The sequence below is a fragment of a genome, unplaced genomic scaffold (genome assembly GCF_019419815.1).
Source record: "Pyrus x bretschneideri cultivar Hongxiangsu unplaced genomic scaffold, Pyrus_bretschneideri_v1 Contig6, whole genome shotgun sequence".
NCBI classification, from domain to species: domain Eukaryota; kingdom Viridiplantae; phylum Streptophyta; class Magnoliopsida; order Rosales; family Rosaceae; genus Pyrus; species Pyrus x bretschneideri.
In genome coordinates, this window is record NW_025999798.1 from 926,274 (window position 1) to 953,724 (window position 27,451).

At 37.3% G+C, this 27,451-nt stretch overlaps 3 protein-coding genes and 1 pseudogene across 12 annotated transcripts; 1 reads left to right on the forward strand and 3 right to left on the reverse strand.

Moving 5' to 3' along the window:
- Positions 1–86: 86 nt before the first annotated feature.
- On the reverse strand, positions 87–2,041 carry LOC103947371 (annotated as a pseudogene).
- Positions 2,042–2,944: 903 nt separating this feature from the next.
- LOC103947309 (protein PHYLLO, chloroplastic-like) lies at positions 2,945–5,015 on the forward strand. Of its 5 annotated transcripts, none has more exons than XM_048572165.1 (5): positions 2,945–3,505; positions 3,586–3,793; positions 4,034–4,189; positions 4,381–4,530; positions 4,652–5,015. In XM_048572165.1, exons 2-5 carry the CDS (start codon positions 3,671–3,673, stop codon positions 4,739–4,741), a joined length of 519 nt encoding a protein of 172 aa, XP_048428122.1. In that variant the 5' UTR covers positions 2,945–3,505; positions 3,586–3,670; the 3' UTR covers positions 4,742–5,015. The 5 variants fall into 5 exon arrangements, 4 of the variants coding, with proteins under 4 accessions (XP_048428122.1, XP_048428121.1, XP_048428124.1 ...); XM_048572164.1 differs by having other exon boundaries at positions 2,949–3,498; XM_048572167.1 differs by having other exon boundaries at positions 2,949–3,793; positions 4,034–4,138.
- Positions 5,016–8,688: 3,673 nt separating this feature from the next.
- LOC103947307 (serine/threonine-protein phosphatase 7 long form homolog) lies at positions 8,689–14,515 on the reverse strand. Its single transcript, XM_009358203.3, has 8 exons — positions 14,330–14,515; positions 12,822–13,653; positions 12,440–12,731; positions 12,255–12,353; positions 10,960–12,140; positions 9,923–10,075; positions 9,204–9,311; positions 8,689–9,091 (listed from the first exon to the last, which is right to left on the reverse strand). The coding sequence occupies exons 2-8, from the start codon at positions 13,650–13,652 to the stop codon at positions 9,011–9,013; spliced, it is 2,745 nt and encodes a 914-aa protein (XP_009356478.2). The 5' UTR covers position 13,653; positions 14,330–14,515; the 3' UTR covers positions 8,689–9,010.
- A 7,730-nt stretch (positions 14,516–22,245) lies between these two features.
- Positions 22,246–26,367, reverse strand: LOC103947306 (WPP domain-interacting tail-anchored protein 2). Of its 6 annotated transcripts, none has more exons than XM_048572137.1 (5): positions 26,080–26,365; positions 24,633–25,068; positions 23,394–24,529; positions 23,010–23,201; positions 22,246–22,741 (listed from the first exon to the last, which is right to left on the reverse strand). In XM_048572137.1, the coding sequence occupies exons 2-5, from the start codon at positions 25,051–25,053 to the stop codon at positions 22,529–22,531; spliced, it is 1,962 nt and encodes a 653-aa protein (XP_048428094.1). In that variant the 5' UTR covers positions 25,054–25,068; positions 26,080–26,365; the 3' UTR covers positions 22,246–22,528. The 6 variants fall into 6 exon arrangements, with proteins under 6 accessions (XP_048428094.1, XP_009356475.2, XP_009356476.2 ...); XM_009358200.3 differs by having other exon boundaries at positions 24,633–25,171; XM_009358201.3 differs by having other exon boundaries at positions 24,633–25,202; positions 26,080–26,364.
- Positions 26,368–27,451: the final 1,084 nt, after the last annotated feature.

The following is a 27,451-nucleotide window of genomic DNA, read 5'->3' on the forward strand; positions in this document are numbered from 1 at the left end:
GCTAATTAATACATAATTAAGCAGCTAGCTAGCACAATCCTATTCTATCTTATTAATCCATCTGACATAATTGTTGATCTGTTAGGCTAAGCCCATATGGCTATTACTGACATGCCTCCTGCCCCAAAAAAGAACTGCAATATAAGACAACATTTGGAGCTTCACATTTGCTTGCAATGTAGTCCCCATGAAATCAGCTGCTAGGAGATCCACCAGCGCCATATAGTTGAGCAGCCCTGCAGATGCAGCATTTAGCAACCCGACCACAATCAGAGCCGTCGGACTGTCGTCACTGTATATATGTGACAGTGCAATTCCTAGTGCTATCCCAAACGGTGTCGTGGCTGAGAAGAAGAACACCATTGTTGCTTTCATCTTCATACCATATTCAGCCTGCAAGCCACATTAATTTGAAGCATGTTTTAGGATTAATTATACAATTTATACTTTAGTTGGTTACTTAAATCATTCTATAACGATCGTTCATATTATAAATCATTCTATAACGATCGTCTCTGCAAGAAATCAAATTAAAACTAAGGTTGTTTAGTCATTAAACTGTTTAAAAAACCAATGAACGGTATTGGTAAAAATATTACAAACTGTTTATGTATTTGCTATAATAGATTAACTAAATGACCTTAGTTTAAATTTATTTTTTGCACAAATGGTCTTTCCAGTGTGATTCATAGTATGAACAGTTCTGATTATAAACACAAAACTCTGTGATTAAAACACTAAGAGTTTTGAGTATGAATTCCTATTCATCTTTCAGTAGTCAAGTATTGTTCATTAATAAATACAGGCTGGTAGATTAGTTGGTGAATACTGAATTAATAATTACCTGTAGTACGCATCCGCCAAGTCCCATTCCTTCAAATAGTTGATGGAAACAAAGGGCAATAATGAGTGGTCTGATTGTGCATGGATTATCAGATGCCCCCATTGATAATCCAATCACTACCGAGTGCACTACAATTCCTAGTTCCAATACCTGCATGCATCAACACTCCAACTCAGTTAAAAATGATTCAAACCCTAACTTAGTTTCAAAGTAATGCTCGATTAATAGGTTTCATTTAGTTGAATACGGTAAGCAAGTTTAAACGGTTAAGAGTATTCGAGCATGCGTAACAAACTACACAAAATCATAAGGTTAATACCTATGCCACAACACGATATCTCAGCAACTGTGAATCCTTATCGTCGAGTCCATCTTCAGTCTTAATGTCATGACCATACCCAAAAGGCTCTATTTGAGAAGAGCGATTTTTAGCATTCTCGTCATCTTCGCCCCGAGCTGCACCGTGAACTAAATATTTCCTATAGTGACTCATCGAAAACGAGTCCACCATGAGAGTAAGAACGGCTGAAAGCATTGCCACGAACGTTGTGAATGGAAACTTCCTCCACGGATGTTCCGGCAAGCACTCGGATGTCAAGCAATCGAACGAGTCGGGCAAAACGTGCATGTATCCCGTGGCAAGTATGACGCCGGAGGCGAACGCTTTGACAATGACGAACATGTTTTTGCCGGGTTGGAAAGCCGAAACCTTGCGTGAAAACATCGGCAAGCAGACACTAATCATGCTCGTGACCAAAATGGCAAATAAAGCAATGGTCTTCAGTATCAAGGCCTTGGATTTGTCGTGGCATTGTCCTTTGGATTTGGACCCACATTGCTGTGGTTCCTCGGCAGCTGCCGGCAATGCTGATGAGGAGGAGGATGACGGCGAGGGCGTAGAGTTTGGCAGCCCTTGAAGTACTTGCTTAGTAGTGGGATATCTATGTTGGTGTGTGAAGCTGAGTTTGTTGGAATCAGGGTTTTATAGATTCAAGGAATACCCTTGCTGCGAGATTTGTTTTAGTTGGTTTGGAGTGGTGAATCACTGAATTTTGAGATGAAGAAGGGTAGTTTGGAGAGCATGGACTGGGACGACGAAAAATTGTGACGGGCGTGTGGTGAGCTTTTGGCATGCGCAGAGTTTGACTGAGAGTTCTGTGCTACGTCATCAGTTGGACTCGTCCTAGTCAGCTGCATGGATGTCGTGGCATATTTCTAAAAGAGACTTAATTAACTTTAATGAAATTTAGTAAAATTAATTAACGAAAATAATTAATGTTTTTATTAAAGTTAAATGATTAAAAAGGAATAAAAGTGTATACTTGTTTAGCTTAATTCTAAATCTCTCAGAAAAAAATAAATATATACTTGTTTAGCCTAATTCAAATTAGGAATTAGACATTTTCTAAAATGCTTACAGAAATTAATAATTTTTTTTTATAGAAATATTTATGCTTTTTTTGTTGTTGGATAATTTTACTTTTTTTGAAAAAGACTCCTCTCAAAGATAAACTCCAACCTCTTTTATCCAGCCTGTTTTCAAATCCCCCTTTTGATAAGAAGATCTAACAAAATTCGCCCATTTAAAAAACTGGAATCCTCTCTAGATTCTTTTCGTGAGGATTCTAGAGATCAATTTATTTTAATCGTTCATCGTATATTTTACGGCCAACTTTCGATAGATACCCTTTGTTTTCAATTTTAAATAAAAAATTTAAAATAATTTTTAACTGTAAAATAACTAATGAACAGATATGATGAATTGCTCCATAGGATCCTCATAAAAATGATCCGAAATGATCCCATTCCTGAAAAACCAAACCGACAATCGACATTAAACTGGGCCCAATAGGACCAGTAGGCCCAATAGACCCAATTAGCCCACAGGAATGCAAATGTATAACGGTCACCAGAACAGAAACATCAACAGCAACAGCAGGAGGAAAAATTTGTAATTGTGACAGGAACATAGATGGTAATTTAGATAAATGGTAAAAAATTTTATTTTTTAAGTTATTAACATTTTAATATATAAATCCCATAATTTATATAATGATAAGTGATGTACCCTCATGTGCAGATCACATGGCAGAGACGACACTGTTTCCTTATCCCCTTCTCTCCACCTTCATCTTCTTTCACTTCTCTCTCTCTCTCTCTCTCTCTCTCTCTCTCTCTCTCTCTCTCTCTGAAACTCCCCTCCCTCCTTTTTCTTCTCTCTTCCTCACATTCGATGCTATTTCCCACAAATTCTCTCTCTTTCCTGCATGGCAAGAGGTCCCTGTCTTTCCCGCGCACAACGACGCCACCGCGGCCGCCCTTCTTATTCCTCAACCCAAACTCCCGCCATTTTCGACTCCCTCAAAAAAAAAAAAAATTCTCCACTCTCATTTATTTCCACTTAAATGATGTCACTTCTATTTGATTTTTCGTATTATTTTTGTCTTTAAGGCCGTTGGAGGAGTAAGATTCGACGGCCCGGAGATCGAAGTCCGCGAAGTGTCCGAAACGGAGGACGGTGACTTGGTGATCGAGGCCGGCGTCACGTGGACGCTGACTCCAGCGTTGACTCTTCCTCAAGGACTTGAAAAGATCAGAGAGGCCGTTGAGGAGTTGAAGCTCAATCCTCCTTCCACTTGTACCGGAATTCATAGGTTTCACGTAATTAAAAATCTCCGGTTCCATACTGGTTTATCGTACAATGTGCGTTGAATTGTGGACTTTGATGGCGAATTTCACAGGTGGCTGTGTCGCTGAGTGCCAAAAGCCTGAACTGGTTTTGCATGCAGTCAACTGGAGTCGTCTGCGGTTTATCCTCTGTTTTTCATGGGCAAGGATGTCGAAAACCCGAGTTATAAATCGCTGTACGTGAATGAAACCCGACGAGTTTTCGGAATTGGTACCGCGGTTCACTCTGCACCTTCATCATCTTCTTCTTCGTTCAAAAAGGTTAGTTCTTGTCTTTCTTTTTGCCCTCGTTGATTTTGATGGGACACCCATACAAGTAGCTCATGTTGTAGCGTCACTTGTGGAAGAAGGATTTACTGCAGTAAAGCTGAGGGCACTATTCTCATCTCTCTGAACTCATATTGTTACCATTACAAATATTCTTGTCAATACGACTTTGTTATTATGCATCAAAGAAAGTGAAGGCTTTGGTTTGTGGCTTTCCAATGATTTTTGCAACAGGTAGCTATACAGGCAGTGAGAAAGAAAGTTGGATACCGGATTCACGTTCGTGCTGACGCCAATCGGAACTGGACGTATAAAGAAGCTATCCAGTTTGGATCCTCGGTAAAGGATTTGCGATCTGCAGTATTTAGAGGCATTCACTCTGCAAAATTGGTTAACTCAACATTTCTACTCTACATTACCACTCCCTCTCGAGGGATGGAATCTGTTTCAGATCAAAGTTTATGTGGTTGGCATGCTTTAACGATTTAACTTTTCGCCTCATCTATATTTGTTAGGATTAGTGATAGTTGTCAATGTATCTTAATGCCATCGTTGACCCTGAGACTATCTATTTGTTCCAGGAACCTGTTCAAAATGAAGGCGATATTATCGGATTCTGTAAAGAAAGTGGTTCACTTGTGGCACTGGATGAAACTATTGACAGTACTAGAGAACATCCGCTTGATAAGCTGGTGAAGTATACCCATCCGGGAATAGTAGCTACTGTGAGTGTGAGTTTATACATTGCTCATTAGTATCTCAATCTTTTGCAATTTGGTGTCTTTGTTACTGAAATTTATGACCATTCGATTGCGTGTTCCTGATTTAGGTTGTTCATATTGGTTCTTTCAGGTTATTAAACCTAGCGTTGTTGGCGGCTTCGGAAATACAGCAATCATTGCCCAGTGGGCACAGCAGCACCAAAAAAATGGCTGTTGTTAGTGCTGCGTTTGAAAGTGGCCTAGGTTTGTCAGCATATTCAGTTTTTCTGTTATCTCAACCAGAAGAATTCAGAAATCTGTGAAATGATGAATTATTCATTGGCCCCGTCAATAGCTCATGGTTTAGGAGCTTACCGCTGGCTAGAAGAAGATGTAACGGCTAACGACCACTCCTCTCAAGATAGGCTGTAATCCATATAGTGGCTTCGTAGAAGCATCGTTGCTGATCGAGTTCTTGAAAAATTTCAAATAAATGGCAACCTAGTTCATAGAAATTTTACCGGAGAGCAAGTCCGCGTATTCTAGCTCACTGTAGATTCAAAGGGTTTCTCTTATCCCATCAAAGTCCACGAGATTGGACAAAGATACGATGTTAGTTAAAATTTCATATACTTGAGACTCTCTCTCTATTTGGGCCCAAATTTACACTATCGGCTCGAGCAATCGAGATCGTTGAACTAGCAGATTTTTTACTGTTGGATGATAAGGTGGTTGAAATGAGTTTTAGTTATTATTGAGAAGTAATATTTTGATTTTAATCATAATATTATCTTTTAATATTAGCTAGGATAGTTAAAACCTAATTTTTAATATATTCAGATGGTTGTTTTGGGAAAAAAATGATCCAATCCGTCTTCAAAGGATTGCGCAGAGACATTCGAATTGGCTCATTATATCAGACTCCAAGTGTATGCAGTCTCTTATGTGGCTAATTATGACCAAAACCTAAGTCCTCTTTTTGATATAAAAGTGGGTGGTTCGGTTCAAATTGACTTGGAATTCATGAATTGGATTGGTATACGTGATCTTATCTAGGAATTGGTGAAGGGGTCATGCATGCATGTGGTCTTCGGCAGAAGGTTATGATAATGGATAAGGGTTATTAGTCAAAAACAGGATTGCATCAGGTTACAAGATGACAGCAAGTTTGATAAGACGTGACCAACAAAGACTTAGAGTCACAATGCAATTGGGATTGGTTTCCGTGACTTGGGCTTGGAGATCTCTATAAATATCAAGCGGCAGACAATATTCAAGGACCTCTAAGTCAACACACAACTGCCCTGCGTAAATCTTTCAAACATCTATCTTGAGATTTTTTATTTTCTTTTTCCGCCGACGCATCTTCAGTTTGGATAAACAGCATTGTGAAGGCAACCGGCAAACATCTTCAGTTTGATGTTGGATAAACATCACTATTGCCGTAGAACCATTCGACCGTAGAGCACTTTCAGTTTGAATAAACAGCGCTGCGTCGAGGCCGATTGGGTATCTATCCAAGTCTCGGTCGAGAAGGATTTTCGAATTTTTATGGGCAGAGGTCATCTCATTAGCCTTCTCGGCGAAGTGAGGTGTAACAAGTTACTACATTCGGCACTTTGAAAGCCGAATTTGATATTGAACTTCGCAGAACTAGCAGCCTTGTCTTCAGGCTTGAGAATCCGAAGGCCGAGACGTGTTCTTTCCTCGGCCGCAATTGCAAGATTAAGAAGTCAGCAATGCGCTCAACACAACATCAGCAAATTTTACTCCTCGGCCAAGCTCGGCCGACGAGTTGGCACACCCTGCATTAACCGAAGGACGTAGTTAGCTCATTAGTTACTCGGCCTGCACACCATGTAGGCTTTGTAATTTTTAGGATCAACACTCCCTCCCTCAAGTTGCATTGGTTTCCTGTTTCAGCCTCAATTCATACTTGATTGTGAAAGCTTGATGAAGTCTTCATTAATGCTAGACGTGGACTATGAGATAGTAAATAATTGGATCACTTGCTCTTACGTTCTGCACTAATATACCAGTGACAGATCCAAAATTTGAAGCTTTGAGAAGTTTTAGAGTTAAAAGTTCAAGTTTTTTAGATACAAACAGAGCGTAAAGCGTGCAAAAAAATTTAGTTTATTTACTAAAATCATTCTGTTGAACATTTGGTGGACTTATTGTCGTTAGCTAAAACGAAATTGTGTATGAGTAAAAAGATATTGGCATATACCAAAACAATTTGACAAGTGTTATTGAGAGAACTTATCGCATGTTGTCTATGCAACCTGCGAAATGTATTTTGTCGAACACTTAGTCTGCACAAAAAGAGCCCATATCAAATATTCACATAGTCCTCAGAAGACTTTCACATATATATTTTTCGAACTTTGAGGGGTTCTGAGAGATCTCAATGTGTATCCACCACAGAGTATACGAACGATGATTGCGACAATCGATGCGAGATGTGCGTAAGTAGTCCATTGTGGAATGTTGAGATCAATGGTTTATCAGCCCGATATCAATGGTTTTGCATACCCATCACCATGTTTGACAGACCCATCACAAACTCACAATCACCTTCTAATGAAATTTTCTTTAGTAAGGAAAATTAAAATCACTCTCAACCTTGTTACTCAAGAATTAATTTTGATTATTTATTTTTGAAAAGAAGACTTGATTATTGGTTTTGCATACCTAGGACAACAGAACTAAATCTAAGAAATCGGACTTGGGGAAGGAGAATACGGATCCTCGACGCATTTGCATTTGTGACGAACACATTTGGGACGTCCATCAATACAATATAAATCTCGGCAGTCATTCAGAACATAGCAACGAATATTGCCAGCTTGCTGTCTGTCTAAGCAACCGCAAAAAGTATGAGAGAATAGAAATAGTGAGAAAAGCTCACTAGTTGCAATGACCAAGAAAACGACTATGTTAGATGCAGCCTTCTTCATGTTGTTGTGATTTGCGTGACCGTCACACCTGGGGTTAATTTGATTTCCAAGGCTTGCGTTGCATTATACTAATCGAGCTCTTTAGGGTTGTGTTTATAAGGTTCGCATGTAGTTTTTACGCCAAAGTCGGCCGAAATTAGCAGGTTAATTAATTACTTTCCTAACTATGAGATGCTTCATCGATTCATTCCTTGAAATTTAGAGTACAGAAAGAGAACAGAAAGAGAGAAATACAGAGAAGAGTTGAGAGAATTCTAGAAATTAAGAAGAAACTAATCTGTGATTAAAATGATCTGAGAATGAATTACACTCTTGTTTTTACAGAGATACGTATGCTTAGCTAGAAATGCTTAGAAGCTAACTCTTTACAACCTCTATAATAAACGCCTAATCTAGTGACACTTGGCTAATATTACAATTATTAGATCTCTACACATAACATTAGCTAGCCAATTATCTTTGGTCACACCACAATTTTGTTATAATTTAATCGGCTTATCACAGTACAGAGAGTGCTGGGTGCACTTCGTTATACATTTAGTTGTGCATCTTGTCATTAACGAATCTTCCCAATATATACATATTATAATTAGTGCTGGGTGCACTTCGTTATACATTTAGTTGTGCATCTTGTCATTAACGAATCTTCCCAATATATACATATTATAATTAGTGCTGGGTGCACTTCGTTATACATTTAGTTGTGAATCTTGTCATTAACGAATCTTCCCAATATATACATATTATAATTAGAACCGTTCATTTCTTAAATCAACATTAAAAAAAAAAAAAAAAAAAAAAGACACTAATGAATTTTTTTTTAAACTTTGAGTTTTAACAAAAAAAACCATCTTATCACTTTGTTTAATGATAAGGACAAGAGAAACAAAACAAAAAACCTAACCTTTGTTTAATGATAAAGACAAGAGAAACAAAACAAAAAACCTAACCAAAGGCGTGTGTAAAGAGTACCCAACTAATCCTTCAACTGCATAACCCCTTAACATAATCCAAGCATATTTTATTCGTCTAAAATTAAAATTTCAAATTGAAGTGGGTTTCATTTGATTCACAACCACATATGGGCCGGTATGGTTGGAAGGGAGTCTATCATGCGTGGGTTTGGATGGTTGGTGGTAGGGGTAGGGCAACATCATTAGACACATCACCCATTTTTCTAGTAATGGTATTGAGTTGTTAGCCATGCATGACTTTAATGGCATGGGCGTTGATCTCTATCATGTTTTTATTTAAATCTTTTTATTGCATCTTGTGTTTGCTTCTCTATCTCTATCTCTTTACATATTTATCCTCACTAGTGACCGGAGCAACCGAGAAAGGTGACAAACTTCACCCTTGATGTTGTTCCAAAGTCTTTCCTAATTTTTGCATCAACATATATATTAAAAAATTTAGGTTTTGTAAGACTTCGCCTCACGTCTAGGCGGGGATATCCATAGGACGCCTCGCATGCGCCTTCGCCTTTTAATACACTGTTATCAAGCTCCAACGGTCTCCGACTCGGTAAATTTTCCAGGTAACCGAGGACTTCACGGGCTAGTCTGCATCGATGCGAAGTCCAACTCTTGATCAGAATCGGCCACTTCTTCAAAATCGTAAAAGGGATTCGCCTGCAATGGAAGCCCCAAAGCATGGAAATATTTTTAACACATACATTTGGCTCCAACACAACGAAATACTTATCAGGAATTTATGGAATCTCGAATCAGTAAACACAAATACCTGAGGTCTTGGAGCGACTGCTTCAAAGCTATGAAAAACAGGATTATCAAAATTTGGGGGTTCCAGAACGATGTAAGCTCCTTTATTTCTGCACCTATCTTCTGTCCCCTGCATGTGCATGAAGAGATTAGTGTCAATTTACAGAATGCGAAAACAGGCACATAAACTATTTCATAAAATCCGTAAGTAAAACCAAACGTAGATGAACTTGAAGGCTCAATCAAGAGTTAAGAAAGCATCACAGCACGAGTCAGGAGATGGACTAGTTACAAATAGTCAATAGCTATACATTTAGACACACAGAAACACATTTCATGTGCTGCATTTAGAGATTTTAGTTTTATATTGGTTCTTTCTTCATTGGGTTCAAGTACCTTACTTTATCTATGCTCTTTTCCTATTATGCAAACGATTTCTATACAGATGTTTCATGGGTGGAATCATCCAATCACTATCTTACTATCTTTGATATTTCCGGTTACAAGGTTAAAAGAAAGTATTCATTCTGGTTTACTTCTATTACTATCTTGATATCACAAACCTCCCAAACCTATAGAACTTACCAATGTTAATAATAAAGATAATTGAGTTTAGGATCTTAGAAGGAAACAGCCAAAACCACATCAGCATAACCATACATGCATCAAGCAAACTTTGCATCGCAGTTTGGCAAAACTATGAACACAACAAATACCAATATCAAAAGATCCTAAACAAACCTGAAATTGTGGGTAGTCTGGAGCACTAAACAAAGTAATGAGCTTTCCTGACTCCACAATGTGATCTATGGTGAACCCGTTATCCATTCCATCAAGACCTGGCCTCTGCATCTTGTCCCGCGCATCAGGGCCTTCATGCGTTCTAATAATCAACTGTGGTTTTGACAATATAGAATAACCCAAATCTTAGTATTGCACCTCTATTATGATTACCAGTTATGCAAATACAACAAAAGGAAGTAAACGTAACAAGAGAGTACAAAGAAATCATCTCATGCTTAGTGTGTGAGAGAAACATCAGTGCAACAGCCTTGTACGGTTCAGAAACATTACAGCCGCTAGTCATTTTTAAAAGGATTAAAACCAGACATTTTCTTTCCTTTAATGGTAAAATTTTAGTGGAAGACATAGCCAAACCCCACCCACCATCTACCTATTGAGCCAAGGTCAAGGTGGTTAAAAACTATCAAAGCAATAACAAAACTATGAGCACCTGCATCTCTTATACATGCTTTCATAACAAGCTTTAACAATCATCATGTAACTCGAACCTAAAAATACGCCATTGTAAGAACCTATTTGTTGTCAACATTATATTAGGGTTAACAACTGATCATCTGTCAGATATTGTTTTTGACTAATTAACTTCGTATGATCATTCAAAATTATATTGAAGGATTTGTCCGCATTTGTTTTTAAAAGTTACCTAAATTTAAATTCACAGCACTTAGGAACACCAGTAACCAAAAGTAATCAAAGGTTTAGTTCTAGAAAAGAAATGTGCATCATCTCTAGATTACAGTTAAAGCATGCCATGTTTCGAAGTCACAATATGCTATTAATTGAATGCATCACTTAACAACTAACACAAGCAAGTCACCAGAAATTAGACAACAAAAGGCATAATGTTAAAGATCATAGCATCGACAAAATATCTCACAACATATTGGTTTCCAACATGGAAGTTGTAACTGTGCAAGTAAACTAACATTCAATTGCCTAAAACCAAGAAATGCAGATTCCATGTTGTATATAACCTTGAGTTGAGACTTCTTGAGAAAATCCTCAGTGCAGTCAGGGCCCCAAAGCAAACCAATGCCTCTCTCTGTATTCAAAGAAAGACCAGGATCCATGGAGGGATCTGACCATAGCACGTCACCAAGAATCAAGTTCGAACCTTCACATGAAGGATCCAAAACTGATCTTTGAGCCTTCTTTAATTCTTCAAGCGTGCCAAGGGACAATGGACTGCTCAGTTCAGGATCGAAAGCTATTCTCCTTCTCTTCTTTTTTTTTGATCTCTTGGGGCATGCCGCCATGCTGCGAAACAGCCCACCATGAGCAGTATAAACATATTTCCCGATAATGGATGCCAAGGGGAGACGCTTAAAGCACCAGAGACATTGTCGGTACACATGTTTCCCCTTGTCTCCATACTTTGTCAACACTTCCTTTTCAAATCCATAAACAGAAGTGCAGTATTTGGATTCATGATTTCCTCTAAGAAGATAAACGCTCTTGGGCAAAAACACTTTCCACGCCAATAAAATCAAGAAGGTTTCGATCCCCCAAGCCCCTCTATCTACATAATCGCCATTGAAGATGAATAATCGATTTTCTGAAGGAAATCCAGCATCATCTAGAAGGAAAAGGAGATCGTGCAGCTGACCATGAATGTCTCCAACAACGACAACAGTGGATTCCGGGCCTAACCGGTCGACGAAAATGCAATTTGCCTCTTTGTGTAGGATATTGGAGGCGCTGACGACCAAGCTATCGAAAACCTCCATAGGAAACACGTCCAGAAATTTCTCTGGGTCAAGATTTCTAGAAGCCCAATCCATAGTGGACATGAGGTTTTGAACCCATTCAAGGCTGAGCTTTCCGTCGAGCGGCCATACAATTGGGATTTTGGGTGGTGGTGGCGACAACAATGGGTTGTCTTTGGATTCAGAGTTTTTGATGAAGGAAGACGATGAATCACCAACCGGCGGCGGTGCTACTCGTTCTGCAACGTCTTGAGTTGCAGATGCAAATGGAACTTGTGCTCCTGGTTCTGGAACATCTTGAGTTGCTGATGTAGATGGAACAGGTATAGATGCAGACGGAACAGGTATAGATGCAGATGGAACATTTAGAGTTGTTGCTCGTTCAACGACTTGAGTTGCAGATGCAGATAGAGCAGCTGCTGCTGTTGCTGTAATTTCTACCTCAGACCCTAACCAAACACAAATTAAATGTGAATTTTATGAATATTGATACACTAAATCTCATTGCCACCCAAACAGTCCACGACTCCAAGGATGATAAGGATTAGGAGTCTTGCTCTTACATTCTTGTACTGTAATATGGATTCTTTCTATGTTTTGAAATCCTCCAGATTTGGCTCCGCCTTCTCTCTGGTTTGTTTCTGGCACCAAGCCCCCGCCATCTAATACCAATTAAAAAGAAAGTGTTCAAGCGTTTGGAAAAACAAAAGCATATTTTAGTTCAGTACTAATGGTTTAATATTCATACCTTGTTGATCTAACCGGCTCCTCACAAAGCACGTCTCCAACTTCTCCCACTCTTCTAGATGAAGTTTCCAACTTCGAAATCTTGTGCGATCGGAAAGCATTGGGGAACAGGCAGTCACATCGGCCTCTCTAAACCCAAGTTTCCTAGGGCAAAGATCAGGACGATGGAATATGAGGGGGCACCTGTGGATCGGGTGAATCAAAATCACCCGGCAGCTTCCCATCCGCTGCTGCCCCCTAATCTCTTCAGGGAGGAAGTTGTCAGCAAGCCTCATATAAGGCTGCCAAGTAACCTACAAGACATGTATATTAAAATAAAACCATTATTAAAATAAAAAATTGAAAGCTACGTAAGTTACAAGCTAAAGGTAAAAAAGGTGTACCGAATTTTCATTTTCCCAAAGATGCTCCAAGTGCCGATTAAAGTCCCTCACTTTGTGCCTATTAGAAAGCACATTATGAAACAATTTTCCCCAAGCACAAGACAGCGGGAACTCGCTGGGATAGGTGTCTAACTCATGCCCGAAAAATTCCATCACAAAGGCAGGGATATGCTCCAATGCCCACACCATTAAGAAGAACAAGTGGCTGCCAATAGCTTTTTTCCTTCTTTTAAGATGACTCTCTAGACTATAGTGCACATGGGAAAGCAGTGCAACTCCCCATGCATACTTCTTTATCTCACCTATCTCGGACATGCAGCCCAAGTAGCCCAGATTCACGTGCACATGATCTAAACTGGGAACCATTACCGTGCCTAATATGTAGAGGACAAATCCTCTAACATGACAGGAAAATCTATTGGCATCTACATTTTCAGGTACATGCTCAAACTCTTTTTGTAACCAACTAAGGTTCACCGCATTTGATTTATCCTTCAACTCACTTTCAGGCACTCCCCCTAACAAGTTTTCAAGGGCATGAATGTTTGTTGTTGTCTTTATCACTGGGGTCCCTTCTACTGGAAGGCCTGTGATTAAAAGCACATCTTCTAATCCAAAAAATAAATTTTGATTATTAATCTTAAAACACCTATCTCTAACATCATAATGCCTAACAAGAGCATCTATCATGCTATTGTCATGAGCATTTCTACCGACAATAGTTGCTAAAGTATATAGATTATCTAACCCAGTGCCCTTTAATGCCCCAAGAACCCTTTGGTCCACTTTCCATTGGGACAATTTACACAACTTTTCACGAGACCCAATCATCCTGCAAAAAAACAATTAAAACGTATGCCTATAAATTACCGAAGCTTGAATGTGCAAGAACAATAACCATGTCAATAACAGACCTCATTCAAAAGTTCATTTCACATTCATTATCATACCTTTCTAACTAAACTAGTCTAATTAAAGTAAGCATTTGAAATGTAGATGCAGCAACATTGCAAACCATAAACTGCACATACAAAAATTATGCCTTACAAACAGAAATTTTTGGCCATTGAGACATGCAGGTTTCTATATTCACATATATCCTCAAATTCACATATATCCAGTTCAGTATATCTTACAAACAGAAATTTTTTGGCCACTGAGACATTTCTGGAATTCAAATTGTCAAAACAAGTGACTCTGAAATAAATTTAACAAATTGATATATGCATTATAAAGATTCACATATGCATTACAAACAGATCAAACTAAGCTTCTGCAATCAGAAACCCTAAATTCAAAGCTTCTGCATTACAAACATAGGAATTACTATTGGAGCAATGCCAAATTTGGGCAGCCACAAAATTAAGCACGCTAAAAATCCCTAGATTCCCAAATCAGAAAGAATTAAGAAACCCTACATTCGAGTTACTATTGAAGCAGCCCCCAAACTGAGCAAACTAAAAACCCTAAATTCCTAAATAACAAAGAAACCCTAATGCATAAATTACCTTGGGATAGGGCAGGATGATGGTTTACAAGAAGACGGATGAAAAACAGCCCAACAGGAAGAAGTGCCATCTTGGGAGCGGGAGGGGGTACTCAAATTCTGAAAGACTCCAAGGAACGATAATTCTTAATTTACTTGTTTCGTATCATACACAAGTAAATCTTGGAATAAAAAATGGAAAAAGAATATGAAATTTCGGGGTTATAAGTTTTGACTTTAAATTAGATTATATATATCCAACAATAAAGGCGAAAAATATTTTTTGATGTCACAAGCTTCAACAAAAAAAATTTAAATAAAAATACTCCTGAAACAAAAAACTTCAAAAGCAGCCTAATATAATACATCAAATAATAATATAGGGGTATCTTCATCATTTTAATAGTATTTTTTAATAATTATTTTTTGTACTTTTTTTAATTGGTACCTTACAATAACCGAGCAATAATGTGATTCAATCAGCTATTCATTAAATATTATTTCTCTATTTTTAAACAAGTTCAAAACGTTTTAAAAGGCGTGTAATGCTGATTATAAAATAAAAAAAAATTTCTTTCGTATTCGAATAATAATGTAATTAAATTAGTTGTCAAATATTTTTATTTTTTGTGAATATCTTGCATCTCTTTAAAGCATGATTTGATTTTTATCCTTACTGAATTTTCCTGAATTAGCTTCTGCTGAATTTTCTCCCTGTTCCCAGTAAAAGGAGGCTGCAGAAGCAAGAGCAGTGAAAAAATAATTTCATGTTAGATGCTATTAACCTTAGAATAAATGTTCCAACTTTTAGGATCCGTATTGGAAAAGAAGTTTATTCATCATGGATGCGATCTCCAACATAAAAAGTAGATACAGACAATATTACAATTGATTAAGAAACAAAGACGGATCCCCTCCTAATAAAAATGAATTTAACAAACAATGGCCTTCCAATATAGTAAGTTTTGTCAAATCTATAAGTATAGAATGATCGTGGCCATTGAATCTATACACTATGTTTTGTTTCCCTTCTGTGATTATTTGAGGAACTTTAAAATAGTTACTTGTTTTATGATTTTATGATTGTGATGTCTAAAATATATTATTTGATAACATCACGAAATTTAATTTTTAAATCTATTTAAATATGACAACATACATAGACAAGTTGCACTTCACCACAAACACTAAGTCATAAACCATACCCAAGGATATAATAAGCAACCTCGATACTGGAAATCATTCTACAATCCATACTTGAGGGGAGAGAGGGCAAGTTCTCTTTTCTGTTTTGTTTAGTGTGGATTCTCTCATTCTTTTTTATTTTTTTTCTTTTTGTAATTTCTTGTGCTTTCAGTAACTTCAATGCTAATTAGTTTTTTTTTTTTTTTTTGAGGGTTTCTTTCGTGTTTTAATTTACAATTTTACTGATATTTGCGTTTTTTTTTAAGGTTGTGATGCACTCATAAAAAGCATACGATTTCTTCAGAAAATTGGCAATTGACTCATCAGTAGGTCTCTCTATTTCTCTCTCTCTCTCTCTCTCTTCTGTTGGAATTACGTTAGTTTGTGTGAAAAAATAAAAAATAAAAACCCAAGATATCAGATTTGTAATTAATTTCATTTCTATGAGTCTCAACCTTTATTTTTTATCCCTGAAATGAAAGAAGACATTGATTTATTTCATTTATCAAAAGCGAATCCCTATTGCATCTTAATATGTGTCTAAATCTTGAAAATATCTACATCTTCACTCGATAATGATATTGGTGTTGTAGATGCATACAATTTTGAACTATGAACTATATTTCGTTTTTGGATTTTTGAACAGGTGTTCTGATGCTTCTTCATAAGAGGTCAGTTTTCATTTTGTGCTTTTAAAGATTGTTTAAAAGAATTTTGTATGCGATTAATTTTTTGTAATAGCGTGTTTTGAAAATCCTAATTCATATATTCTTGGCTTGCATTTATTTTACTTGGTTGGATTATAAATATAGTTGTACATATCTTTTTGTTTCTCCCCAGCTACTAATTTGTTGCTTGGGGTTATTAATTTGCAAGTACAATGCGGAAAACAACTAGGAACATCAAGAGAAGCTTGACTATACAAGGAAGCTCTAGTTCTTTTGATGCAAGCGAAATAGAAATGTCTAACAAAAAAATTTGTCGCACAAACAATGAACATGAACATTGTGACTCTGATTTGTTTCCTAACACGACTACACCAACCTATAGAATTAAGCCGGATGATGAAGAAAATTGTCAGAGTCTAAACAAACGACAGAAGGCAGTTAAAAATAAACCCTTGCAGGAAGAAAGCATGGCTGATATAACCAGAGATGACACTACTTCTCATGAAATTACTAGGGGTCAAGCGTATTATCAAAGGAAGATACGAAGTAAGGCGAAGTACTTATTTTCTTTATTCAAAATTTTAATAAATTGTATTAACAGTACCTACCTGAGTCCCTTTTATTCTCAATATTTTTTTTTCTTCTCATAGGAATTTTCGAAGAGTATATGGATTTGGAAAATAAAAATTATAAGTGCATTTAACCAGGAGTACAAATCCATCATTGAACCCCTAATTTGGGTGTACATGTGTATATAACTTTTTACATATTTTATATGCTTTTAAAACCCACAGCAATGCATGGGTACTTATACTAGCTCTGTCTAAATATACTCTCTTCAAAATCTCAACATAATGAGCAATATCTTACCATAACGTTTATTTTTTTATATTTTCTTATGCAACCATATTTACAATAATGGTAAGAGAATAAATTGGTATCGAACTCTTCATTCACGAAATTTAAAACTTCACATCTAGAATTGAAAATGAATAACACTAGTACATAATATTAAGTAAAATAATTTTTTTAATTGGATAATGACTGGTAGCTTCTGAATGAATAATTGCCAACCAACGTATGTTGCCTTGGGCATCAAGCTTATGTAATCTTGTTCGAATATATTGGGACTATTTCTGTTTAAATTATTCTTAAGAGATTGATGGACAAAATTACGTGAGAAAGCTAAGATGATGGATATCATGAAAGCATGAAAATAAATAAATTTATGTCATCATATATGATACGTATATCATAGTTCGTTAAAATACATTTAACTGCCTATAAAGGTGTACATGAAAATAAATAAAGCTTTTATTTACATATCATGAAAATATTTTAGAGAAATTTCACCTTCTATACATTTATAAATCCATATATATGTTGATATATATAGTACCTACAATTTTCCCAAACCGCCGTCAAATTGTTCGCTTACTTTGCTCAAGTTTGCAATGTTGTTTTGATGCATATAATTAACGGTCTGTAACCATGCCATGTATGGACATAATGCCAACACATGTTGTATCCCTAGCTTTGCTTCAGCTGTCATTTCAAAAATGCAAGAGAAGTCTGCAATGATACCTTCAGTATCGCACCATGCTCGTACAGTCTGAAATACAAATGCATAACAGACCGCAAATTTTGGTGCTCGCATTCGCTTCAACTCGTCTCATCAGCGATCAAAATCAAAATTTAACGGTACAAATACGCCAAGTTTAAAATCCACATCAAGTTCAACAATATAAATTTTGTTTCATAAAATCCATATACATGTATCAAATGCAACAAAAAAACACAAGAATTAAACCATTAATTCAGATAAAAATCTCAAAGTTTGAATCTTGCACCCAACCCTTTGCTCGAAATTTCCCTGCTAGTATGTTTCCAAGTAGCAAGGGGCTATCTGGTGCATTAGAATGCAATAATTACAAGATTAAAACCTGATGATTTCAAAATCTCAGTAAAATCCATACATAATTAGGAAACACAAAAAGGAACAAAGGGATATAAATACGTCACGGCGAAGTACCTGACGTGAGAAGTCTATCACTAGTACTTGCGAAAGGGTTGCAGCCGGAAGAGAGATTTTTATAGGGTTTTGAGGTTAGGGTTTCTACCATGCAGGATAAACGACATGTCGTTTGTGATTGTTGGTAAGGCTGACAATCTACTCGCATGATTATAGGATTGATTAGTATTGTTCAACTGTTATTGCTTGATGTGTACTCGGAGGGATCTTCTAACTTAGTTGCTTAAAATCTTTTATTCTTGTACTCGAATTCCCAAACTTGATTCTTTTCTCTTCTAATATCGTTAATATTAATCAAGAAAAAAAAAGAATAAATTGTAATAAGAGTTATTGTATCATTTATATACTATTTTATATGTTGATCAACTCGTGAAAATAACATGAACACGACAGATATAACAAGTAACTTTGGACATGAACGTTTGAATGAAAAATATGTGCATCTAAATGAATTTTTTTTCCTTTTTATTAATTATTCATCAACATCACGAAGTTATAACTCTTCTAAAAACCTTTAAAATATCAATTGAATACATGTGACTACCTGTAACATCCCACATTGACCAATGGAGAGGGGGTGATGTGCCTTATATGTACATGCCCACCTCCTATAACATGAGGCCTTTTGGGGACTCACTGGTTTCGGATTTCATCGGAACTCCAAAGTTAAGCGAGTTCGGGCAAGAGTAATCCCAAGATGGGTGATCTACTGGGAAGTTGCTTGTGAGTTCCCATAAACAAAACCGTGAGGATGTGGTTGGGGCCCAAAGCGGACAATATCGTGCTCCGGCGGAATTGAGATTGGGATGTGACACAATCCGTCCCTAATTTTTCACGTAACTTTCTCCCCGAGTGTGGAAATTGACATTTATGCCCTTTTTGGCAAAAGTGAAACCTGACGTGGACGTAGTTATTCGACTCTTAAATTATTTTTCTCGTTATCGTAATTAAATAGTACTCGTTGTTACAAATGCATGATCACGAGTTAGACCCAAATCAGAGCTGTAACGAAAAAGTTAAGCACAGTTAAAGTACGTTAACAACAGGAAAATTTGGTACACGCATGTGTTAATTCATCAGTGTGGGAGACACTGTTATTGATAAGGAGAAAGATTGTTGATGTATGACTTACGGTACACAATCTGAAAATCTTATCCCCTTCTTCTTTTAAAAATTGGACCCATGCCCTTTTTCCTCACCACCACTTTCCCACATTATTGCACCCAATCAGATTTTTCTTCTTCTCAACCAAAGTTGACAGAATATTCTGACGTCGTTAGGTTTCATTACTATTTAACGGAATATTCCGTCAAGTCTGACGGAATATTCCTTAGGTCTATCAGTTTCTGACCTGCGCGTGAGGATGCGTCTGGCCTCCGGTCGGCGTGTGCTTGACATGTATGGGTCTGAAACGTCGAGTAGAACATTTTTGTATATTAAACCCTCTGTTTGAGCAAACTATGAGGGTTTTCCTAGCCTCTTTGTGTATGTGTAAATTAATTATTTATTTTAGTTATTTCACATATAGGAGAAAATTATCCTGAAGAAGTACGAGGTCAAACAAGGCAAGAAGGCTACGATCTGACCACATATCAGTGAGTGGACGTTTGTTTTTATATATATGATATATAAAGTTTTATAGTTTCTACAAATGTTTTTGAATTGATTCATGCCTATTATGCCATGATTAAATAATGTTATAAGAAATGTTGTACTGTTGTGAAACGCTAAAATAATACTACAAGATGTGCATGTAATTTTATTATGTTGACTATAATTATTGAATCGTTATGGCATGCTTATATTTATGTAGTCTGCTCATCATTGTTGCACCCAATGTTAATGCTCACCCAGGGCCAGGGCCAGGACCAGTATTTCACGTGTATGTTCACATCCACACCGCACGCTTGCCTTGAATCCAAGTAGGTGTCAATCATGTCATACAGGTTGCAATAGGCAGCTCCGACTCGTATGTAATCGTGAATAGCGACAGTCTTCACGTAATTGTAGCACTAGAGCGTATATTATGATTACACCCAGTCCTGTCGTACAAGTTGCATTAGCAACTCTGACTTGTGTGTTAGCATAAATTGATAAGCATCAATTCAATTGTATAAGTTGCATTAGGCGACTCCGACTTGTGTGCTAGTATAGATCGATGAGTAGCTGATTTTATTATGCTACTGTTGAGATATTGTGATTGGCATATTTCGGGAATTATTGTTGATTTGCATTTGATTTCATATTTATACGTAGTATGATTTTCTGGAAACTATACATGTTTTACAGCGAGGGGTTAGTATGTTCGGAAAATAAATGTGTTTTATAAACCTTTGTTTTTGCCCACTCACCATTTTTTTTTTCCGCCCCTACAGGTCTTAGATAGCTAAATTCTCTATGGCATATGAGGAAACTCTGGTGGATTCTGACATACCTAAATAATTGTATGGAGCATTTCTCGGTTATGTATTAAGTACTTAACTAGTTTTGACTGCACTACCTTTGTCATCTATGCTCTGAACATTTGTGTTTTATGGGTTCTTCCCACTATTACGCACACACTTTATTAGCTTAAATAAATCCTAGTTTCGATTTAAATTTATCCATATTTTTATGCATCACTTTCCTTTATGGTTACGTCACCTTCGGGTGTCAACTAGCACGCATCGACTTTGGTTGGAGTGTGTCAATACACCCTAAAATTGCAAGCATTAAAATTGGGTTTTGAATGTCATCAATATTTTTCACAAATATCTCGTTATGGAGAATGATTCATTCTCTCGTGATTTAATTTAGGACGTGTATTCAATTGAGAATTTGAGAGACTTTAATGGATTTATAAATTCATAGATTTTTATGGAGTTTAATTAATTTGTAGAGATTCCATATAAATTCTCCTGAAATCTCATGGGGAGATGTGAGATTTGTAGATACTTAAAATACATTACAAAATCTCTCAAATTCCCTCTAATTCTTCAACTTTCTCAAATTCTTTAAAATCAATTTCTAATTTAATACACTAGAATATTATAAACCACTTTAAAATTCTAATTGAATACACGGAATTTCAGAGAATCACTTAAAATCCTAATTGAATATCCATAGATTAATTAAAAGAATTAAAATCACTCAAAATCCCAATTGAATACACCCTTCTTAATATGGAGGATTTTTTGAAATCTATACATAGAATTGACCTTCCGTTTCATTTGATTTTGTCTCCTATAAAATGACGTGCAAAATGATCCGCTTCTGTATACAAAGCACTGAAACCAGCAACTCTACAAGTTCCTCAACCACAACAATATCAAGAACAATATGGAGAAGAAACCATCTTTCAAGCTCGCTTCTTTGGTCCTTCTTTTTACTATAATTGCTTGTTAGTCTCTCTCTCTCCCTCTCACACACGCAATTTCACTTTGACACGTTGGTTTAAATTAGTTTGTAATTTATACAGGCATGGCAATGCGGAACGTGCCGGGAGCTGAAGCAAGGGGAAAACTCCGGTGTCCGGGGATGATAGATTGCAGCAGTGTGTGCGAAGGATTTCCCTGGCGCTGCGTTAACGGCGAATGCATATGTGATGGTGGCAACGCTCGTCCCCAACTCCAAGTTGAAGCCAATTTTCGACCAAACCAATTGCCGTGAAATGTGAACAAGGGGATAAGGCTGTAGTACTATGACATTGTCTGAGTTGAATAATTAAAGTAATTAATACCTTTATTATTTCATTGGCGTTATTGCTTTGCTTCTAATCTTGGTGATCATAAGAAGATTAAACGTCACATAAACCAATTACCAAGTGGCAACCACTCGAAATTCACGTTACGCCGAAGGCAACTAGTTTTACTTTTTTTAATTGGGAGTTTTAATGAAAAGCCCACGGTACTGTTTATTTTAATGAAAAATCATATTTTTACACTAAAAAATCAATACAGGAACTATTCACTTTACCCTTTATTTTGTCTTTATCATTAAAACTCAAAGTTTTCAAACTCTTTTCATTAGTTTTCCTTTTTAAATTTTAATCACTTGTTAAATTGTACACTTAGCTTCGAATTTGAATCACCCTGTGGAAAACACTGCACATTTCCAAATTCCATCGAAAAGCCGATAGATCATACAGACAACCTATATGTACAGTAAACGAATTTTCGAACAATACAATACGTCCTGCTTAAACAACGTTTTATTCTGCAGAACCTAGAAATCCTAGTAACAAGACACCACGCTCAGTGTAGAGAAGTAAAGTGCTCCAGAAGAAAATATCATGGAACAATGTGTCGCCGGTATGAAAGGTTTATCGTGATGTTAGAGGCGTGAGAAAGCTTATTCGTCACAATTCGTCAACGAGGAAAGATTCCTGGTTAAGCAAATATATGGCTGATATGAGAACAATTACCATGAAAACATGCTTGAGGCTCAGGCGTTTGGCCTCTACCACTTCGACAGTGTCAAGTTCTGTATCCGAGCCAGTGGGACTATGTACAGAACTGGAAGCCCCCGCATCATTATCACAGTCAGGTGCCTCTGCTGACGCTTCATCTACCTGATTCCGTGAATATTGAAGAATTTGTGAGAAGAATGATCCAGAATGAGCAAATAAATCAGGGAAAAAAAAAACAGAAAAGGTCAATCTCAAACTCCGTCTTCGAGTTCATTATGTAGTTCTATGATTTTGAAAGGAAAACAAAGACAACTAAAAATTTCGTTGCAACCGCTGCGACTTAAAACTATATTGTCACCTCTTAATAATTGACAGTTATACAAGTGGCAGGCGGTCCTGGTTATGCATGAAGATCCAAAAGAATACCTGCCTGGAAACTTTTATCTAAAGAATATGTCACATCTTCCACGGATGTTTTTATAGAAGTAGCACTTGGAGGATTACACTGGAAAGACGGAAGCTCGTTGTTGTCAATGTGTTTATTGTTGCACTCGGTTGCATCTTTTTTGGTGTTCCATATCTTCTCCACCAGAAGTTTTTTGTTCATTGTTAAGGCATGCATCTGCACAGAAGAAACTATAGTTAACAGAAATAATATGAATATGCTTGTAATTTTTCTTTACTCGGACACCTTGCATTTTTTTCTTCGGTGTCAATTCAGCGACTTCTATTTTCCTATACGTATTTGAAGAGACAGATTTCTCATTTGAAACGGGACTTGAGCACGAGAGGGAATTGGTTATACAAGACATACCTGATTTTGGATGCGCTCCCTTTCTACGGCCAGTTGCATTGCCATATCCATAATGAGCTTGATCCTGGACTTGAGTTCTTCTGCACTTGCAAGTTTTGCATTGTTAGCTTGATCCAAAGACGATTCCAAGTATTCCACTCTATCCCTTAGAACAGTTATTTCAGCATTTAGTTCTGCATTAGTTTCAGATAACATTATACATTGCTCCTCGGTACTTTCTATCTTAATCTCTGCTTTGGAAACCTTTGATTTCAGATCTTCAATTAAAGTTTCCATATCCCAAATTGCAGCATATAACATATTCTGCTGTTCTTGACTTGCTTCGGAGGATGCTTTGGCATGCTGTAATTGTATCTCTACTTCCCTCAGCTGCTTCTCGAGACTTCCAACCTTTTTTTCTGTGCCAGTAGCACTTCCTTTGAGAAAACTCATCTCTTCGGTGAGTTCCATATTTGTTCCTGTTAATTCTGCAACCTTAAGTTCTGCATTCTCAGCCTTAACTTCTGCTACATAGATGTTTCCTTTCAAAGAGGCAACTAAACTTTCCATTTCCCCTAGTTTCTCTTCACTTGATTCATTCGTGGCATTTGCATTCTTCAACTGGAGCTGTGATTCTTTCAGCTGTTTCTCAAGGAGCGTCACCTTTTCTCTCAAAGCAGACAGTTCAACATCTTTCTTAATGTTCTCGGCAAGGATATTGTGGAGCTTCTGCAAAGCAGTATCTTTCGATCTAAGCTCTTCCAGACCAGCTTGAAGTTTGGATTTTAACTCACTTTCTCGTTGAATTGAACCGTTCAGATTAAAATGAACAAGCTGCAGTCTACCTAATAACTCCTTCGAAATTCCCTGGAGAACCTCAGCAGCATTCTCTGCCTCTAAAAATCTTCCCCAAACAACTTCCGCAGCTTCTTCCATGCGAAATGATACCTGTTCAGTATGATGTAGCTTCACTTTAAGTTCTTCTTCATTTTGTCTTGACTCAGCTAATTTCTTCTCAAGATATAGCTCCCTTGTAAGAGACTTCTCCAGCATCCATAGATTATGTCTTTGTTGTCTAGGCATCCTTAAATTTGACATTGCATTTTTATTCGACAGTTGTGCATTCTCGGATAAATCCATGGCAATGTCAGTTTTCCCTGTTGACATGTGTGCCTCATGTAAATTATAACCATGTAAAAATGCATCGTCTCTATTTGAATTTAAAGAATCTCCAAACTAGACGGAAAAATTAGAACTTACAATTTTCATGCGCGAAAGCTAGAACGGTTCTCTGAAACCTTTCTGACTGCATCTTGACCTCTGAAATCTGCTGTCGAGATTGCTTTAGTGATTCTTCAGAATCATTTAGTTTTCCTTTCATTATAGAGTACAGTTCTCCCAAGTGTCTGCACGAAGATATTTTTGGATGCGCATCAACAATTTCCACCCGGAGATTATCCATGTAACTGTCCAGCTCTCTTACCTCAGAATCTAAAATGCTAGACAGGAGATTGAATACCAATACTTTTTCAATGAAGTCTGCCAGAATATAGTTATTCGCGGTGGCCATTGCCTCAAGATCATTTTGCTGAGCCAAAAGGTACATCAGAGGTACATGGAGATTTGCTAACTTCTCAGAAGAATATGCCAAGTCCAAGTCCACCTTTGTTAAAACTTTCATGGAACTCTCTAACTCCTGCACGCCAGACTCGTTAGATGGCACAACATTGATATCACAAACAGCGTGGTCTTCCATGGCAAATGCTCAGTTCGTGCTTTCGCAACCTGATCTCTTCTCTCTGAGTATCGAAAAAGTTCCAAAAGAGAAGGCTGAGCAAGGCAAACTTATTTTAGAGCAAGAAATGATATGAATAAGCCCCAAAATATAGTCATTGGTACAGATAATTAAATCCATATTACCACCACTTGAAGAGACTAATCGAGATTAAGTAACAAAAATAACAAGCAAACGTCTGAAATTCAGTGTAAGCTAAAAATGAAAGTGAAACTTCACAACTCAATCAAATTCTGTCGACATTGATATCCCCGCGTTAGGTGGGAAAACACATTCAGAATGGCATTGCATCTGCCTAATTAGCAGCGAAAGCCGCTACTAGGTTACTCTCCAAAATTATCACTTCAGTGATACAAGCACCAAATTAGATTAACCATTCCCTTCAGAATCCCTACTCATAATTGGTAAGGACTAAGGATACAAAAGCTTTAAGCTAAATCTATCCACTAAAATTGATGGATCAGAGATATTCTTCCAGGATTATAGATCTAAACTCTACGGGAAATTAATGTGTATGACCGTTCATACACATTTCTCTCTCTTAAACAACAGCTTAGGCCAGTCGGGCAGCACGCCACTTTGCACCCAAGTTCGAATTTGCCTTCTTATAAATTAGATTAGTTTAAAATATCGTCTTGTCAACAAAATATGCAACAAAATGAAGAACATCCAGATTTGTGACATGACAGCTCCGCATAAAAGTTTTGAAGCTAAAGACTTTCACTAAATACTATAAAGTTCCAATGATTAAGCAAATTAAACAAACAAATTTGCAGAATTGAGGAATAAAAAATGAATGCAAAATTTAAATATATAGAAAAAGCAATAAAAAATTATACAAAAAAAAAAAAAAAGAAAAAAAAAAGGCTTTCTGGGAAGTTTGAACTTCTGCCTGGGTCCTCAAAAAAATACCTGGGAGTGGGAAGAAAGCTTTCCTGGGTCTTCTCAGAGCTCAGCGGGGAGCTAAACAGTAGGTTTAACGGTAACCGTCAGACCAAGGTGGACTTTTTGGGGTTTGCTGGGTGTGGTGGTTTCACTGGTTTGCTGGGCTGTGGGATCTGTGAAGGTGAGAGGTGAGAGGCGCGGGCTCCAATTCGTCAAAAATAAAACGAAAGTAACAGCTGCCGTACTTAGAATGTTGTGTGTTGTGCGGTGCACGGTGGCACCTACTCCACGTAGGCAGCAGCTCCTTCACTCCAATAATTGAGTAGTAAATTAACTACGACAACATTACAACGTACGCAGTACTCAGACGATCGTGTCCACCTGCAATTATTTATGACTCTTATCATATTCTATTCTATTGTAGCCCGTTGATCGAAGAGAAGTTCTTGTATCCAACCGTCGTATACAATAACGGACACAATCAAATAAGGCCAACTTAAGGTCAATTAAATCAAAATACGACCTCGTAGTTGGTGGATGTGGGGAAGGGATTTGCTCCGGATCCCTTCCTTCTAATTCATTAAATTTGAAGATTCGTACCGTTGAAATTTAATTCAATGGTTAAATTTTTTATAACTTTTAAAGTAGACTCTTGTTTGTAGCCGTTTAATCTAATTTCAACAATCCGAATCTCCGAACTTAGTGGATTAGAAGGAAGGAATCCGGAGAATATCTATTTTTCCGTGGACGTGACCTTGTCTGAATAGTCAAACCTAAAAATTTCTCCTATCTAGACATTTCTTTTGTTTTTTTATTTATTTATTTTTGTATTTTTCTTTTGGAGGAGCTGATAAGACTAAGAACTCAAGAACCAACTTATTAAATTTTGTTTAAATATTTGAGCAATAATTGCATTGAGGATCTGTATTGTGCAGGCAATTGGGATTTCAATATTTTACTTCTTTTCGTTGAAAAATAATAAACTATATTCGTGATAGAGAATATTGTAGCCCTACCCATACATAAGAGCACTTCCATCAGGGGTGGGATAGGCCGGCACACAGCCAAAAATATGGCCCGACACCTAGGGAAGTCTCTTTAGCCCAGCAGATTGCCTGGCACCTAGCCCAAGGTCGTCTCCAAGCCAACCCAAAATTGACAAACCTTGGGACTGGCCCATCTGACGCCATGTTGACGCCAGCGCGGTGTAGAAGGGCAATTCAATTTTTTTTTGCACCAGGCACATGCAATATAGGCGCGCGTGGGCGCGAGTAGCCGACAAGTTTGCAGACGGGGGCTCGCATGCACAGCGCACTCAAACCTCAACCAGGGAGGCCACATGGGCTGCCCTGCGCCGTTGGATTTCCAATGGCTAGTTTTTCTAGACCATTGGATTTCC